This window comes from Petaurus breviceps, unplaced genomic scaffold (assembly GCF_028583685.1).
Source record: "Petaurus breviceps papuanus isolate PSGF00001 unplaced genomic scaffold, PetGlider_PUasm1.0 186, whole genome shotgun sequence".
NCBI classification, from domain to species: domain Eukaryota; kingdom Metazoa; phylum Chordata; class Mammalia; order Diprotodontia; family Petauridae; genus Petaurus; species Petaurus breviceps.
The window spans coordinates 2255183-2269653 of record NW_027185798.1 but is presented as its reverse complement, the minus strand read 5'-3'; the positions used below and the strand labels follow the sequence as shown (position 1 = coordinate 2269653).

The 14471-nt window shown below is 42.7% G+C and overlaps 1 protein-coding gene across 3 annotated transcripts in view; it reads left to right on the top strand.

Annotated features, from left to right (window-relative positions):
- The first annotated feature begins 70 nt into the window (after positions 1-70).
- The window catches only part of LIPH (lipase H), a 32927-nt gene continuing 18526 nt past the window's right edge, over positions 71-14471 (top strand). For all 3 annotated transcript variants that reach the window (XM_069089368.1, XM_069089367.1, XM_069089369.1), the window contains exons 1-2: positions 71-275; positions 13859-14223. In XM_069089368.1, coding sequence (XP_068945469.1) covers positions 227-275; positions 13859-14223 — 414 coding nt within the window. In that variant the 5' untranslated portion in view covers positions 71-226. The remainder of the gene's footprint in view (positions 276-13858; positions 14224-14471) is intronic.

The window sequence follows — 14471 nt, the reverse complement described above, 5'->3', positions numbered from 1 at the left end:
GGGATGGGGGTGGGGATGGGAGTGGGAGGGTGACTTTTCTTTAAAAAGAGGAGGAGTTAGAGATCTGGCCAGGTGAGTGAGGCCAACCTTCTCATTCACAGGCTGCTCGGTAACTTCCTGCTGTCACTCCGCCTTTACCTCAGCTATCCAAACTGAGGCTGAGGGAGCTTTCGAATCTGGAGCGGGGAGACAGTAGGGAAGCCAGCCCTCCCCTTTGCCTTTCCCCATGGTGAGATTCCTCATCATTATCTGCTTGGTGTGGCCGGTGATCTCGGGTAAGATTTTTGCTTAAAGGGTTTTAAAGAAAAAAATATTGATTTCATTTTTAGATGAAAATGATTGTTAGGCTGTTGTATTTTGTATCTTAAACATCTGCAGGGGAAGCTTTGTGAAATGATACAATTAACAAAGAAGTTTTCTTAAAAAAAAGAAAACTATGATTTTCCTTCTTTTTTCCTTTCCTTAGACTGACTTGTGGCCCCTTCAAGATAGATACAACATTTAAAACGGGATTGCCTTTCATAGCTAAAATCCGCATGGCTTTCCAGATTCCAAGAAATTTGATCAAGTTTGAATCTAATGGTCTACAGTAGGTGTTCTATCATGCAACCGAATCCCTTGGGAATCTCCTCTAAATAAAACAACTAAAAATCCAAGCATTCCCTATGATTCAAACACATATTGAAATAATAAGATTTAAACTTAGACACTTTGACCAGGTTCAGTCTGTTCATACAGATTTCTAGCTTGTCCTTGCTTCATCTCAGAGAGTACTCCAAATGCTAGAGCAATGCAGACTTTAATGTCAGTGCGTTGGCATGCCTATTAGGAGACAGGCTAGGAGTGTGGGATTTTCCAAGGAAGGGCAGGGATGGTCAGGTGTGTATTATAGCTGGAAGTGCAGATTCTGTCAATAAGCATTTTTTTAAGCCCTTATTCTGTGTCAGTCACTGCCCTGAACACTGGTGATTTTTTTTAAAAAGCAAAATCAGTCCTGCCTTCAAGAAATTTACCTTTTAATAGGGGAGGCAAATGCAAAAATAATTATATACTATATACAGAGGGATGGAAGGTAATCTCAGAGGAAAGGTGCTAGCATCTTGGGGAGGTGGAGGGAGGAGAGAGACCAGGAAAGTCTTCTGGTGAAAGTGGAATTTGGACTGAGTTTCTGAGGGGAGCCATCGAAACCAAGAAGCGGAAGTGAGGCCAGAGGGATTGTGGGAGAGCCAGTGAAAATGCTCTAAGTTAGGAGAGAGGAGTAAAATACCTTTACATAGGTATTATCATCAGTATTTTTTACAAGAAATCACGTATGTCTGTTACATACAGTTAAAAAAAAGAAATATAAGTTTACCAAGATAGTTATAAAGTTGCTGAATATGTACATCCTTCTACAAGCAATGGTATTTCGTGAGATTGGTACAGATAGGGAATGTAGGTGTTACTGCCCCAAAAGGGCGCCAGTACATCTGACTTGCTTGGCTAATAATAATAGAAATAGTTCCCATTTATATAGCACCTACTATGTGCCAGATGCTTTACAAATCTTATCTCTTTTGGTCCTCAGAATGATTCTGTAAGGCAAGGCTATTATTGTCTCCATTTTACAGATGGGGAAACTGAGGCAAACAGAGGTTAAAGTGACTTGCCCAGGGTCACACAGCTAGCAAATGTCTGAGGCTACATTTGAATTCAGGTCTTCCTGCCTAGCTCATACTGAGCCCTTAAATTTTATCACTGTTTTCCTGCCTCTGTGAAATCAGGCCAGGAGTATTTCTGACAGCCTCATCAGTCGTTAGAGAATTCATATCACAAAGTGTTTCAGTTTTCTCCTTACCCATTGATACATTTGAATGAAACAAACCAGTAAGATATCAGAGCCAACATTGTTGCCACTCTGTGACTATAAGGTAAGGCAAAGTTTCACCAGAAATTAATTACAATCAACAAGAAATCGAAATAATCTTGTCCTAATGATTTCAAATCTTTTATCTTTTTTATTGGCCCCTCCTTTCTTTGTCTTGAAATTGTGAGGATGGTGGGGCATCTGCCTACTCCTACATGAAGGGCTAGGAATGGGAGAAAATATTGGCATCCTAGGGGGGAAGGGGAGGAAAGTGGGGGGGAAAGGGGGAGACCAGTTTGTAATTCAAATAAGAAGTCTCCAAGCAGCAAGCTCCGAGGGAATGTGATATTCCTTAGTGAGTCTCTTCTTTCTTCTCCCTTGGGATGGGTGGGGGTTGAGGAGGTGGGCTGGGTCAGTTCTGAGGTCCTCTGAGATCCCTGCTCATCCTTAGAACCAAGCTCCCTGAGATGTGTTTCTACCAAATTCACAAAATTCTTCAGATTTGACTCATTGATGGTATTTTTAACAGGAATCTCTCAGGAAAGACTATAAATTGCTAAGCATTTGATCAGTTGATTGACAAGCATTTATTAAGTGCCTGCTGTATGCCAGTACTAGGCTTTGGGGACACAAAGAATGAAACTATCCCTATCTTAATAGGAGTTTCCTCATCAAGGATTCTCTATAATGATGAAATCACAGGTTTAGGACACAAATGAAAAAGCCAGGTTGTATCCCAGGAATGTGGCTGCCTACATTCACAATCCTTTTTTTATTCTGACATTGGTGTCAGGGCCAGACATTTTGCTCTGAGTCCATTTTCTTTCTTAAACTTTTGGAAACTAATCCCCTTCCCCATCAACAGTTGAGAAGAGGAACTGTGTGGGCTTGTATTTTGAACTGAAGATGTGGTTCCCAGAACTCAGTAAATATTAGAAGGTTTAATGATTAGAGAATCCCAGAAGGTTATAGCTCTAAGGGACTTTTCTAAGGAATCTTAAAATCAATGCCAAACCCCTTGTTTAAAAAAGGAAGAAACTGAGGCTGAGGAAGGAAAAATGACTTCTCCAAGATCACACGGTAGAAAGTGGTGCTGTTTGATCTAATATTTAGTAAATATTTCCCAGCAACAGCAAGTTGATTGAACCTCTCACTGTTACTCAGGAGGATTACACAGCAAGGGGGTTCAGTGAACAGGGCCTGGACTCAGGAAGACTCAAGTTTAAATATGGCTTCAGATGTATATGATTTGTGTGATCCTAAGCTTACCTTTTTTTTTAACTTTTTTTTGGAGGGGGGAAGGCAGGGAAATTGGGGTTAAGTGACTTGCCCAAGGTCACATGGCTAGTTTTAAGTGTCTGAGGCTGGGTTTGAACTCAGGTCCTCCTGACTCCAGGGCTGGTGTTCTATTCACTGTATCACCTAGCCACCCCCTAAGCTTGCCTTTTAACTACTTAGATTCTGTCTTCATCAGTTGCCTCAACTGTCAAATGGAACACATAAAGGTACCCACCTTAGAGTGACAAGGTTGTTATGAGGATCAATTGAGTTAATATCTGTGCCTAGTGCAAAGTAGAAGCTTAATAAATGCTTTTCTGTCCTTTTCGAATATGACATTCAATTTTCCTTCCATCCCCACGCCTCTGCACCAGGTGGTGCCTGAACTGTCTTTCTTCCCTTTTCACTTCTAATCCTTTAGTTTCCTTCAAAGCTCAGCTTCTGCCTCCTTCTATGTGGGGCCTTTCCTGATGCCCCCAGATCCCCTAGCACCTCCCCCCCAAATTACCTTGGGTATTTCTATTGTAGAACATTCTCTATGTACTTATTATCTTCCCAATTAATAAGCTTCTTGATAGAAGGGGCTGCTTAATTTTTATCTTTTTGTCCCTGGCATTTAGCATAGTTCTTGGCACATAGTAGGTGCTTAAAATCTAGCATGTAGGTGAAAGAAGGTCACTTTTCCATATCCTGTGAATTCAGCAAATATTTGTAAACAATAATATTTAATAAGAAGAAGCAGCAGATATATAGCTTTAAGGTTTGCAAGGCATTTTAAGTGTGTATGTACACACACACACACACACACACACACACACACATGAATATATTTGAATTTGCTCCCAGACAGTTGGGGGTACAGTGGAGAGAGTGCTGAACCTGGAGTCAAGAAGACCTGAGTTCCAATCCATTCTCAGATCCTTGTTAGCTGTGTGATCCTGGCCAAGTCACTTCACCCTGCTTGCCTCTGTTTTTTCATCTATGAAATGAACTGGAGAAGGGAATGGCAAACCATTCCACTATCTTTGCCAAGAAAACCCCCAATGGGGTCCGACACCACTGACCAAAACCAACAACATTAAGCTTCTAGCTTAATCTGAGCACTGTGCTGGATGCTGGGAATGCCCAGGATGGAATAAGACATTGGAAAACTGGGACTCAGGCAGTGCCTGGTCCTTAGATTTGGAACTAGGAGGGGCCTCAGAAACCACTTGGTTTCTGAAACCACCCATCTCGAAACTACCAGATAAAGGCCAGGAGCTCATAATGGAACAGGAGATTCAACATATGCCAGAAGTCATTGGAATTACACCTAGAAGAAAACTGAGGATGTTAGTAGGCCAAGCTCTGGGAGAGGAGGAAGAGTCCTTCTCAGGTCTGGACTACAGATTTGGAGGAGGGGGAGAACAGAGACAGGGCCCAGCAGGAAGGAGGCCCTGGGTGTGGCTCAGGTGACTCCAACTCCAACTGTAGTGTGAGATAAGGATGTGGGTAATTCCAGAGCTGGGGGAGGGTGAGTCATGGCCTGGCCTTTTCTTGGGAGGCCAGAACTCTGACAGTTTCAGGTATAGGATCTTGTTTCATCATAAAGCAGGAAAAGAATAGGGATGTACCCTCAACTGTCACAGGAAAGGGGAAATGTGCCCCCCCCCCCCAGACGTCCTGAGCCCAATTTAGGAACTATCTTACTTCTATTAATACCAAATACAGGCACACCTTGGCTACTGAAGTTAATTTGTTCTGCAAAAATACACCATAGGGAAGCATAATTTTTAAAACTTTATTTTTCTTGCTTTTTTGCTTGTTTTGGAGGGGAGGAATGACTTAACATGGAAATATCTTTTTCATGATTTCTCGTATATAAATGATGTCACATGCTTGCCTTCTCAATGAGTGGGGGAGGGACAGGGGGAGGGAGAGAACTCAGAACTCAAAATTTGAAGAAGTGAATGTTAAAAATAAAAATTTAAAACAGCAATAGGAGAGATCCATTTCACAAAATCATGCTATGGATATTATACATTGCTGGGACTCCAATTTAGGGCTTTTACCTCTCAGATCCACATTTCTTTTTGCTCTCATTCCCTCTTTTATAGAAATCAAAGAACAGCAAAGCCTTCCTGGGTTTCTTCCTTCTACCTCTCTTTTTTCTTCTTTCTTCATTTCTCCTTCCCTAGACTCCATTCTCAGAATTCTCTGGTAAGATCCTGACTCTGTCACTTGTTACCTGGGTAGCACTGGGCACATCCCCACTGGGTCTGTTTCCTCACTTGTAAATGAGGCAGTTGGTCCAGGTGGTCCCTGAGGACTCCTAGCTTTGTGATCTGATGATTCTGTGATGTCTTCTCTTTAGGTCACAGTTTCCTTTTCTGTAAAATGAAGTGGTTAGATTAGATGGCCCCTCAGGTCCTCTCCAGCTCTGAATGATTCTAAGTCCCATGATCCTATGACTTAGGCAATACGCTCTCCCAATATAGTCTCCTCCCTATTCAAAAAAACGTCGACATAGGGGTGGCTATGTGGTGTGGCGGAAAGAACACGTGGCTTGGAAAAGAGAAGATCTGGCTCTGAGCACTTATTAGGTATCTCACATCTTATTCCTCTGAGCCTCAATTTTCTTACTTGTAAAATGGGGGTAACCCTACTAACACAACCCCTCTCTCCAGGTTGGTGTGAGGCAAGCAGTTTATGCCCCACTGTATAAATTACTATTACATGTGTGTGTGTGTGTGTGTGTGAGAGTCTCCTCAGCCAATGTAAGCCGGTCCCTAGCTTGGGCTTTCCCCAGTCCATGGGATTTTCTTATCAGTCTGACCAAATCAGAGATGTCAATGATGAGCAACACAAGGTCTAACCTGAGCTCAAATCTCACTCACAGTCATCAGAGGGAGTCATGTCTATGAGGTGTTTTCCCAATTTGTCTGCTTGCACGAAGCACTCAGGTCATGCTGCCTGCTGGTAAGCGCATTGAGGGCAGGGACTGTCTTTCGCCTCTCTTTGTATCTGTAGCACTTGGAATAGTGCCTGGTATATAACAGGTGCTCAATAAATGTTTATTGATTAGTTGATGCATAAATGTATATGTGTGTGTTCATGTAAATGTTGAACACGAAGCAGGAAGCCAGATCCAGAACAGGAGATGCAACTAGACAGGTTTAGAAGGGGGTCTGAACCTTAGCTTCTCCTATGATCATCAGGTCACACCTAGAAGGAACTGGGGTATAAAGACCAAATAAAAAAGATTAGTGCACCAAGTATCAGATAAACTGCTGTGGGAAAGGCACAGCTTTAGAAAACCTGTTTAGCATGTTTTATCCACCTGTGTTGCGCCGTGCCTTCTCGGCATGACCAGATCAACATTGGCTTGTAACTTAGCAAGTTTTAGATTACAAAGGGAAGAAAGAGGCTGTACACCCTGAAGATGTAGTGAGTGACCACTTTAGCAATACAAAGATATGCCAAGAATTAGGCCCTTTCTGCTGCTGGAAAAGACCTGTGAACACAAAATGTCTTCAGTTCAATGCAATCAACACATGGATTATGCATTCAAGCTGCAATTCTAGAAACATTTGTCCCACATTCTTTCCATAGTTCCATTCCATTCTATTCAACCCAATAAGCATTTATTCTTTGTTCTTTCCACAACTCAATTCATTTCAATTCAACAAGCATTTATTTTTCATCCTTTGCACATTGGATCAGAACATGTGTTCAAACTTGAGTTGGACTTTGAAGGGCATTAGGGTTTCAAAAAGACAGAGGTAGAGAGTATATTCTAGCCTGGGGGGGGCAGTTTGTATAAAGGGCCAGAGATGGGGGAGGGTTGTAATGTCATATGTGAGGGAGAACTGGAAGACCAGGTTGTGAACCAGTGTGACAGAGAAGGCTAGTGTATCCATAAAAGAAATCTTTCTTCATAAAAGAAGTTTGGAAGATGAGTGGGTGTGGAGGAAAAGATAAGGCATTCTGGTTTGAACACATTGAGGTCAATATGCCCATGGGGATAGTCAGCTGGAAGTATCTATTTGGTAGCTGGTGATTCAGAACAGACACTCAGGAGAGAGACTAGGGCTGGATGTTTAGAAGTACAGGAAATGATCATTGAGCTCTTGGGAACTGAGATCTTCTCTGTCTTTGAGACCATGATTCTTTTATATCTCCCACATTAACAGGCATATTGCTAGTTACCTAATAACAAAGCCCCATGTCCTTGTGTAATTAGCTGAATTGAAGTTGCAGAGATATAGCCAATCTGGGGTACTCAAGTAAACATTTCTGTCTGTCTATTTCCAACCATTCTTATCAAGAAAGCCATTGGAGAAGGCTCTCTCTGTGCAAGGTTCTAAAATCTCTAATTCACTGCCTGCCAGAATGAATTTATTGTGGGCCAGGGAGTGAGGGTTCTGTGATTTGTTCCAAGAGTCCTGCTACTCAGGAACAGGAGCAGAAGTAGAGAAGATGCTTTAAAAGTGTTTGTTGTTTTTTTAAACACAGAACTTTAAAAAAAAAACAACAAAAGATAAAATTGAAAATAAGACAAAGTAAATAGAAAACAGTTAGCTAATTTGACATTCTCCCTTCTCTCTCAGCCTCCGCAGCACTGCATTATCTTGTGCTCTTCAGGGGCCAGCCAGGACTTTATCAGCACAGGGAACCAGATACAGGTTCTTTCTGGAACACTTAGAGGTTAGGTGACTTGCCCATGGTCATGAAGCTACTGGGGAGGAGCAGCTTGGCGTATTGGCCACAGCACTGGGCTTGGGGTCAGGAAGATGGGAAGTCCTATCCTGCCTCAGACATTTCCAGCTCTGTAGCTAATGATGAATTATTTAGCCTTTCTGAGCCTCAGTTTCCTCATATGGAAAATGGCATAATAAGATCCTTTCAGAACCTACCTCATGGGACTGTTGTAAGCTTCAAATGAAATGATATAGGAAAAGTATCATGAAAAGTGCCCTGCAAACTCTCTACAAGACTTCATGGTCTCTTTTTGCTATATAAGGTAAATATCAGGTATTAATGTATTTTGTTCCATTCACTATCCTTGTGACTCCTCAGACCATAGCTCCCCACTACCCCCCACTAGAATGTAAGCTCAAGGGCAGGGCAGTTTCATCTCTGTATTACTGGTGGCTATGCTAAGCCTGGGACCTGACAAACAGTAGGTGCTTAATAAATGCTTTTTCATTCCCTCATTTCACAGCAGGACTAGCTCAGCTGGGTCTTCCCTGGTTCTACCTGCTGCTTCTCCCTCTCCCTTTCTCTCACTCAATGCTTCTTAAAAATGTTCAGAGTAGTGTTGAGGATTGTACTAATAGCTAGCAGGGCCTCTGTCTCATGTAGACGTTGACTTCTTGGGTGTTCTTGGATCGATCATCCCATCTCTGCTGCCAACTGTGTACCTAAGAAAGGAGTGCTGTTGGGATGAAGGAAGTCAGTTCGTGGAGAGATAGTGCCTCTCCAGGAAAAATGCACTCTTTATGGAATGTAGCCTCGTTTGGAAACAAATGAGATCAATCCTTCTCAAAGTGGAGATCTCAGTCCCTGAAAGGGGCACAGGACAGTAGAAAAGGTGTGGTGGTGACCAGAGACACCTGGCATCTCTGGCTAACTTCACCTGATCAGCTTCTTCTCTCCGACCTTCTAACTCTCTGCCCATAAACATGCCCAGGATCCCTTGGTTCTTTGCTTTTTTTTTTGGAGGGGGGAAGGTAGGGCAATTGGGGTTAAGTGACTTACCCAAGGTTACATGGCTAATTGTTGTGTTAAGGGTCTGAGGCCGGATCCAAACTCAAGTCCTCCTGACTCCAGGTCCCATGCTCTATTTACTGCACCACCTGGCCGCCCCTTCCATTCGTTCTTTAACGCAGACAAAACCAAAAGGGAACAAAACTGTCACGTGCCCCTGTTGTTCCCTCAAGTTCCTATCCCGGGTTGTTGTTGCTATTGAGCAATTTTTCAGTCATATACAATTCTTCATGACCCCATTGGGCTTTTTGTTGGCCTTTCCATTTCCTTCTCTAGCACATTGTATAGATGAGGAAAATCAGGCAAACGATGAAGTGATTTGCCCAGGGTCACACAGCTAGTCAGTTACCTGAGGCTGGACTTGAACTCAGCTCTTCCGTGAATCTGGGCCCGGTGCTCTACCCACATCGTCACCTAGCCACCCCTCAATTCAAAACAGAGCCATATAAAAAATGCTCCAGGAAGAAGGACTATTTTTCAGAAAAATAATAACTTTTATTTACAATGTACTATATGTTGGCCAAATATGTTCTTTAGAAAAGCTCTGGAAGATGGCAGCATAGAAGCAGAACTCCATGTGCTCCCCCATTAACCACCTCAAACACCTATAAAAAATGATTCTAAACAAACTTTAGGGCTACAAAACCCACAAAGTGACAGAGAGAAACAAACCTCCCGCTGAACATAGCCCATCAGGCCAGCAGGAAGGGTCCATTGCAGTGTGCTGGGAGCAGAGCCCAGCAATTTTAGCCCCAGGGCAGCCAAATTAGCCCCAGCTGGAGGGACTTTGGGGAAAGTGGATCACCAGCAGCTGTGGAGGTTTCCAGAATTATCAACCTGTAAATGCCAAAGACAAAGTGAGAGGTCAGTGGACTTTGGGAACAGGGGGTCTGCGAGTGCCGTCTGGCCTCTGTCCCTGGAGGGAGAAGCAGCTGAAGTGCAGTGGCTGCCGCTGTGTGTCTGCTTCAGAGCTCCTTGCCTGCAGATTGTAGGAGGACCAAGCAACTATTCTGAGGGGTAATTGCTCTTGCTTTAACCTGCTTGGATCTGGATTGCTGTCTAGGGTAGAGGTCCTGGTGTGGGTGACCAGGTGCCAGAGCCAGTGGAGGCTTCAGAGAGGGCAGCCAACTAATAGCTCTGGCAGCTGTGAAAACCCCAGAAATTTGGGACAAAGCTCTCCTCTCTGGAAGCAGAGTTCTACTGTGGCAAAAAGCTCAAAAGTCAAGTAATTGACTGGCAACATGAGCAAGCAAAGGAAGCAAAGCAAGCACAGCAATCTGACTTTGGATTCCTTTTTTGTGGACAAAAAGGATCAAAACATGGAACAGGAGGAAGAAAACAAAGCCAGAACTCCTTCACCAAAAACTTCCAAGAAAAATATGAATTGATTACAGGCCATAGAGGAGCTTAAGAAGGATTTTGAAAACCAAATAAGAGAAGTGGAGGAAAAATTGGGAAGAGAAATGAGAATGATGCAAGAAAACCGTGAAAAGAGAGTTAACAACCTGACTGAAGAAAAATGACACCTTGGGGCGACTAGGTGGCACAGTGAGTAAAGCACCAGCCCCAGAGTCAGGAGGACCTGAGTTCAGTTCTGGTCTCAGACACTTAACACCCGCACAAAAAGAAACTAGCCATGTAACCTTGGGCAAGTTATTTAACCCCAATTGCCCTCCAAAAAAGGTAAAAAAAAGAAAAGAAAAGAACACCTTAAAAAATAGATGAATTCAAATGTCAAAAGAGGCTCAAAAAGGCAATGAGGAGAATAATGCCTTAAAAAGCTGAATTTGCCAAATGGAAAAATTATCTCAAAATCTCACTGAAGAAAATAATTCCTTCAGAATTAGAATGGAAAATGGCAGCTAGTGACTTTATGAGAAATAAAAATATTATTAAAGAGATCCAAACAAATGAAAAACTAGAAGGCAATGTGAAATATCTCATTGGGGAAACCACTGACCTGAAAAATAGATCCAGGAGAGATAATTTAAAAATTATTGGACTACCTGAAAGCCATGATTAGAAAAAAAGAACCTAGAAATCATCTTTCAAGAAATTCTCAAGGAAAATTGCCCTGACGTTTTAGAACCAGAGGGCAAAATAGAGGTTGAAAGAATCTACCAATCACCTCCTGAAAAAGATCCCAAAAAGAAAACTCCGAGGAATATTATAGCTGGGTTCTGGAGTTCCCAGATCAAGGAGAAAACGTTACAAGCAGCCAAAAATAAACAATTTGAATATTGTGGAAATACAATCAGGATAACACAGGATCTGGCAGCTTCTACACTGAGAGATTGAAGGGCTTGGAATATGATGTTCCAGAAGTCAAAGGAGCTGGGATTAAAACCAAGAATCACCTACTCAGCAAAACTGAGTATCATGTTTCAGGGGAAAACATGGTCATTCAATGAAATAGAGGACTTTCAAGCATTCTTGATGAAAAAACCAGAGTTGAATAGAAAATTAGACATTCAGATACAAGAAGCAAGAGAAGGTAAACAGGGAAAAGAAATCATAAGGAACTTATCAAAGTCTAACTATTCACATCCCTACATGGAAAAACGATAATTGTAACTTATGAAACTTTTCTCAGAATGAGAACAGTTGAAGGGAATATAAATGTGTATATGTATGTATGTATGTATACATACATGCATGTGTGTATATGGGCATATGAATACATATGTGAATGTGTGTATATATGTGTACGGGTATACATAGACAGATGGTACAGGACCAGTTGAATAGGAGGGGATGATACTTAAAAGGTGAAATTGAGAGGTGAGAGAAATATAATGAGAGGAGATGGGGAGAGACAGAATGGGGTAAATATAGAAGAGGCAAGGGAAAACTGTTACAATGGAAGGGAAGAACAGGAAGGCAAAAGGGAATGGGTCAACTTTACTCTCATTGAATTTGGCTGGGGGGGAATGACATATACACTAAATAGGGTATCTCGCCCTACAGGAGAATGGGGGAGAAGGGAATGAGAGGGGGATGATGGAGGGGACAGCAGATTGGGGGGGTGTGATAGTAATGGCAATTAAAGATTCCCCTGTATTGGCTTGGTTTTCAAATTGATTGTGTTAAAACCCAGTGTTTGTTAATCCCACCTGTGGGATGGACTTGTTGATGTGAAAAGAAAGTCCTGAACTGGGAGGAGCTGGTGACGTAGATTTGGAGAGACAAGAGAGAGGCAGAAGAACTTTTTGGAAGCAGCACCTCGTGGAGGCAGAGAGAGACTGAGAGGATTGTTGAGGGCCGCTTTGAATTGCCCTGGACTTTTGAGACCTGCCCCGTGATCTGCCAAGGACTGAGGAGACATGGCTGTTTTGCTGGTACTTTGTCTGTCTGTTTTGATGTTCTTTTGCCAGATTTGTCCACTGGTGAAAGACAGTCCTGTTGAAGAAGTCCTGGAACCTGGCTGTTGGCTAAGAAGCCCTGAGACTGTCCTGCAGACAGAGAGTGAATACTGTCCACTGGTGAAGGACAGTGCTGTTGTTGCAGGGGTCTGGGAACCTTTCTGTTGGTTCAGAAGCCCTGAAGAAGGATTTTCTTGTTGTATGTTTACAGAAATCCTGGGAGAGGGTTTTGCTAATGTTTTCAGGGGTTCTAGGACTGTTCTGCAGACAGAGGATGAATTAATGAAGAGACTGGCAATGTATCTTGTGGCCTTGCTAAGCCTTATCTCCCCAGGAACAAAGATTGCTGAGAACTTGCCTCTTGTCAAGATGAAGAAAAGACCTCCCTTTGGGTATTAAGTGCTGTGCTTAAACTTGATGTAACTCTGGGGTAGATTCAATTGTGATCCAGGGGTGGGGAACTTTTGACCTTTTTGTGCTCTGTGATTGAACAAATGAAGGTATTTTACTTATGTTTGGAAACTAATCTCCATTTGAGAAGAAGGGCTTTGTGGTGGACTAAATGAAGGTACAGCCTAGGGGTAGAGTAGTATTTAGAACTGGGACTTTGTAATTGATTGAATGATTGGAAGGTCCTGGGGTGGGGTAGTCCTTGGAGATTATTTAATCACATTTAGTAAATGCTGTATTTTGAATGATGTCATGTTTTGATCTTCTCTGTTCTTGGTTTGTCACTGAATAAAATGGAGAACACCTATGCTGGTATTCTGAACCTTGGGAAATTGCCTTTCCTTGGCATTACATTACAGGGGGAGGGAAGTTGGAAGCACCCACTTTTGAAAAGGGACAAGGTCAAAGTAGAGAATAGAACAAGTGGGGGGAGGGATAGGAGGGAGGGAAATATAGTCAGTCTTTCACAATATGTCCACTATGGAAATGTTCTGCATAGGTACACATGTACAACCTATATTGAATTGCTTATCTTCCCAGTAAGTATGGGGGATGAAGGAGGAAGGGAAATAATCTGGAATTCAAAGTTTTAAAATTAAATGTTTAAAATAATTTTTTTTTTTACATGCAACTGGGAAATAAGATATACAGGCACTGGGGCATAGAGATCCACCATTCCCTACTGGAAAGTCAGAGGGGGGATGGAGGAGGATATAGGAGAGAGCAGATTGGGGGAGGGGGGTATATAGTGGGATCACTGTTTTGGGGTGGTGGGTAGGGGAAAGATGGGGAGATAATTCGTAACTCAAAATCTTGTGGAAATGAATGATGTAAACTAAAAATAAACATAAAATTTAATTTAAAAAAAAAAAAGAAAAGTTCTGGTAGTTATTATAAGAGTTACCATTTTATAGGTGAGGAGACTCTGTTAGATGACTTGCCCAAGAAACATCATGGCAAAATGGGAAGAACACTAGTGTTAAAGCCAGTGAGCCTGGGTCTAAATCCTGCCTCTGGCATGTGTCGTTCAGCTCTCCGGGCCTCAGTTTCCAAATCTGTCAAACGAGGCAGTTGGAGGACGTGACCTGCAAGGTCCCTTGGCTCTGGAGCAGGGCCAGCCCTCCACCCTGGGGAGAGCTGTTCTAATCTCTCCTCTTTTCCTTCTGACTTGCAGACACAGATGAAGAATGTCACAAATTCACAACGCTCAGCTTTCACAGTGCAATAGCAGGCACCAGCCTCCAGGTGAGGCTCCTGCTGTATACAGACAATTTCACCTGCGCCAAGGTCCTTGAGGATCCCTTTCCTAGGAGCTTCAACATGACCAAGAAAACCACTTTCATCATCCACGGCTACAGACCAACGGGCTCCCAACCAGTCTGGCTGTGTGACCTGGTTGAGGGCCTGATCCATGTCGAAGACATGAATGTCGTTGTGGTCGACTGGAATCGAGGAGCCACAAATCTGGTATACAACATTGCCTCCAGTTATACCTGGCAGGTGGCCGAAATCTTAAAGGGAAAGATCGACCAGATGCTGGTAAGAAGGCTGTTTGTGTGAGTGAAGAAGTCACAAGAAAATCTGTCCCTAAGTACAAAAATGTACAGTGTGCCTTTTTGGGGAGGAAATCAGGACTGAGTGACTTGCCCAGGGTCATACAGCTAGTAAGTGTCTGAAGCTAGATTTGAACTCAGGTCCTCTTAACAATGTGTGCAGTTTATGATACAACAGCATTGCTTCTGCTTTTGGGGAGCTCATAATCCTGTAGGGAGTGAACGGAGTTGTAG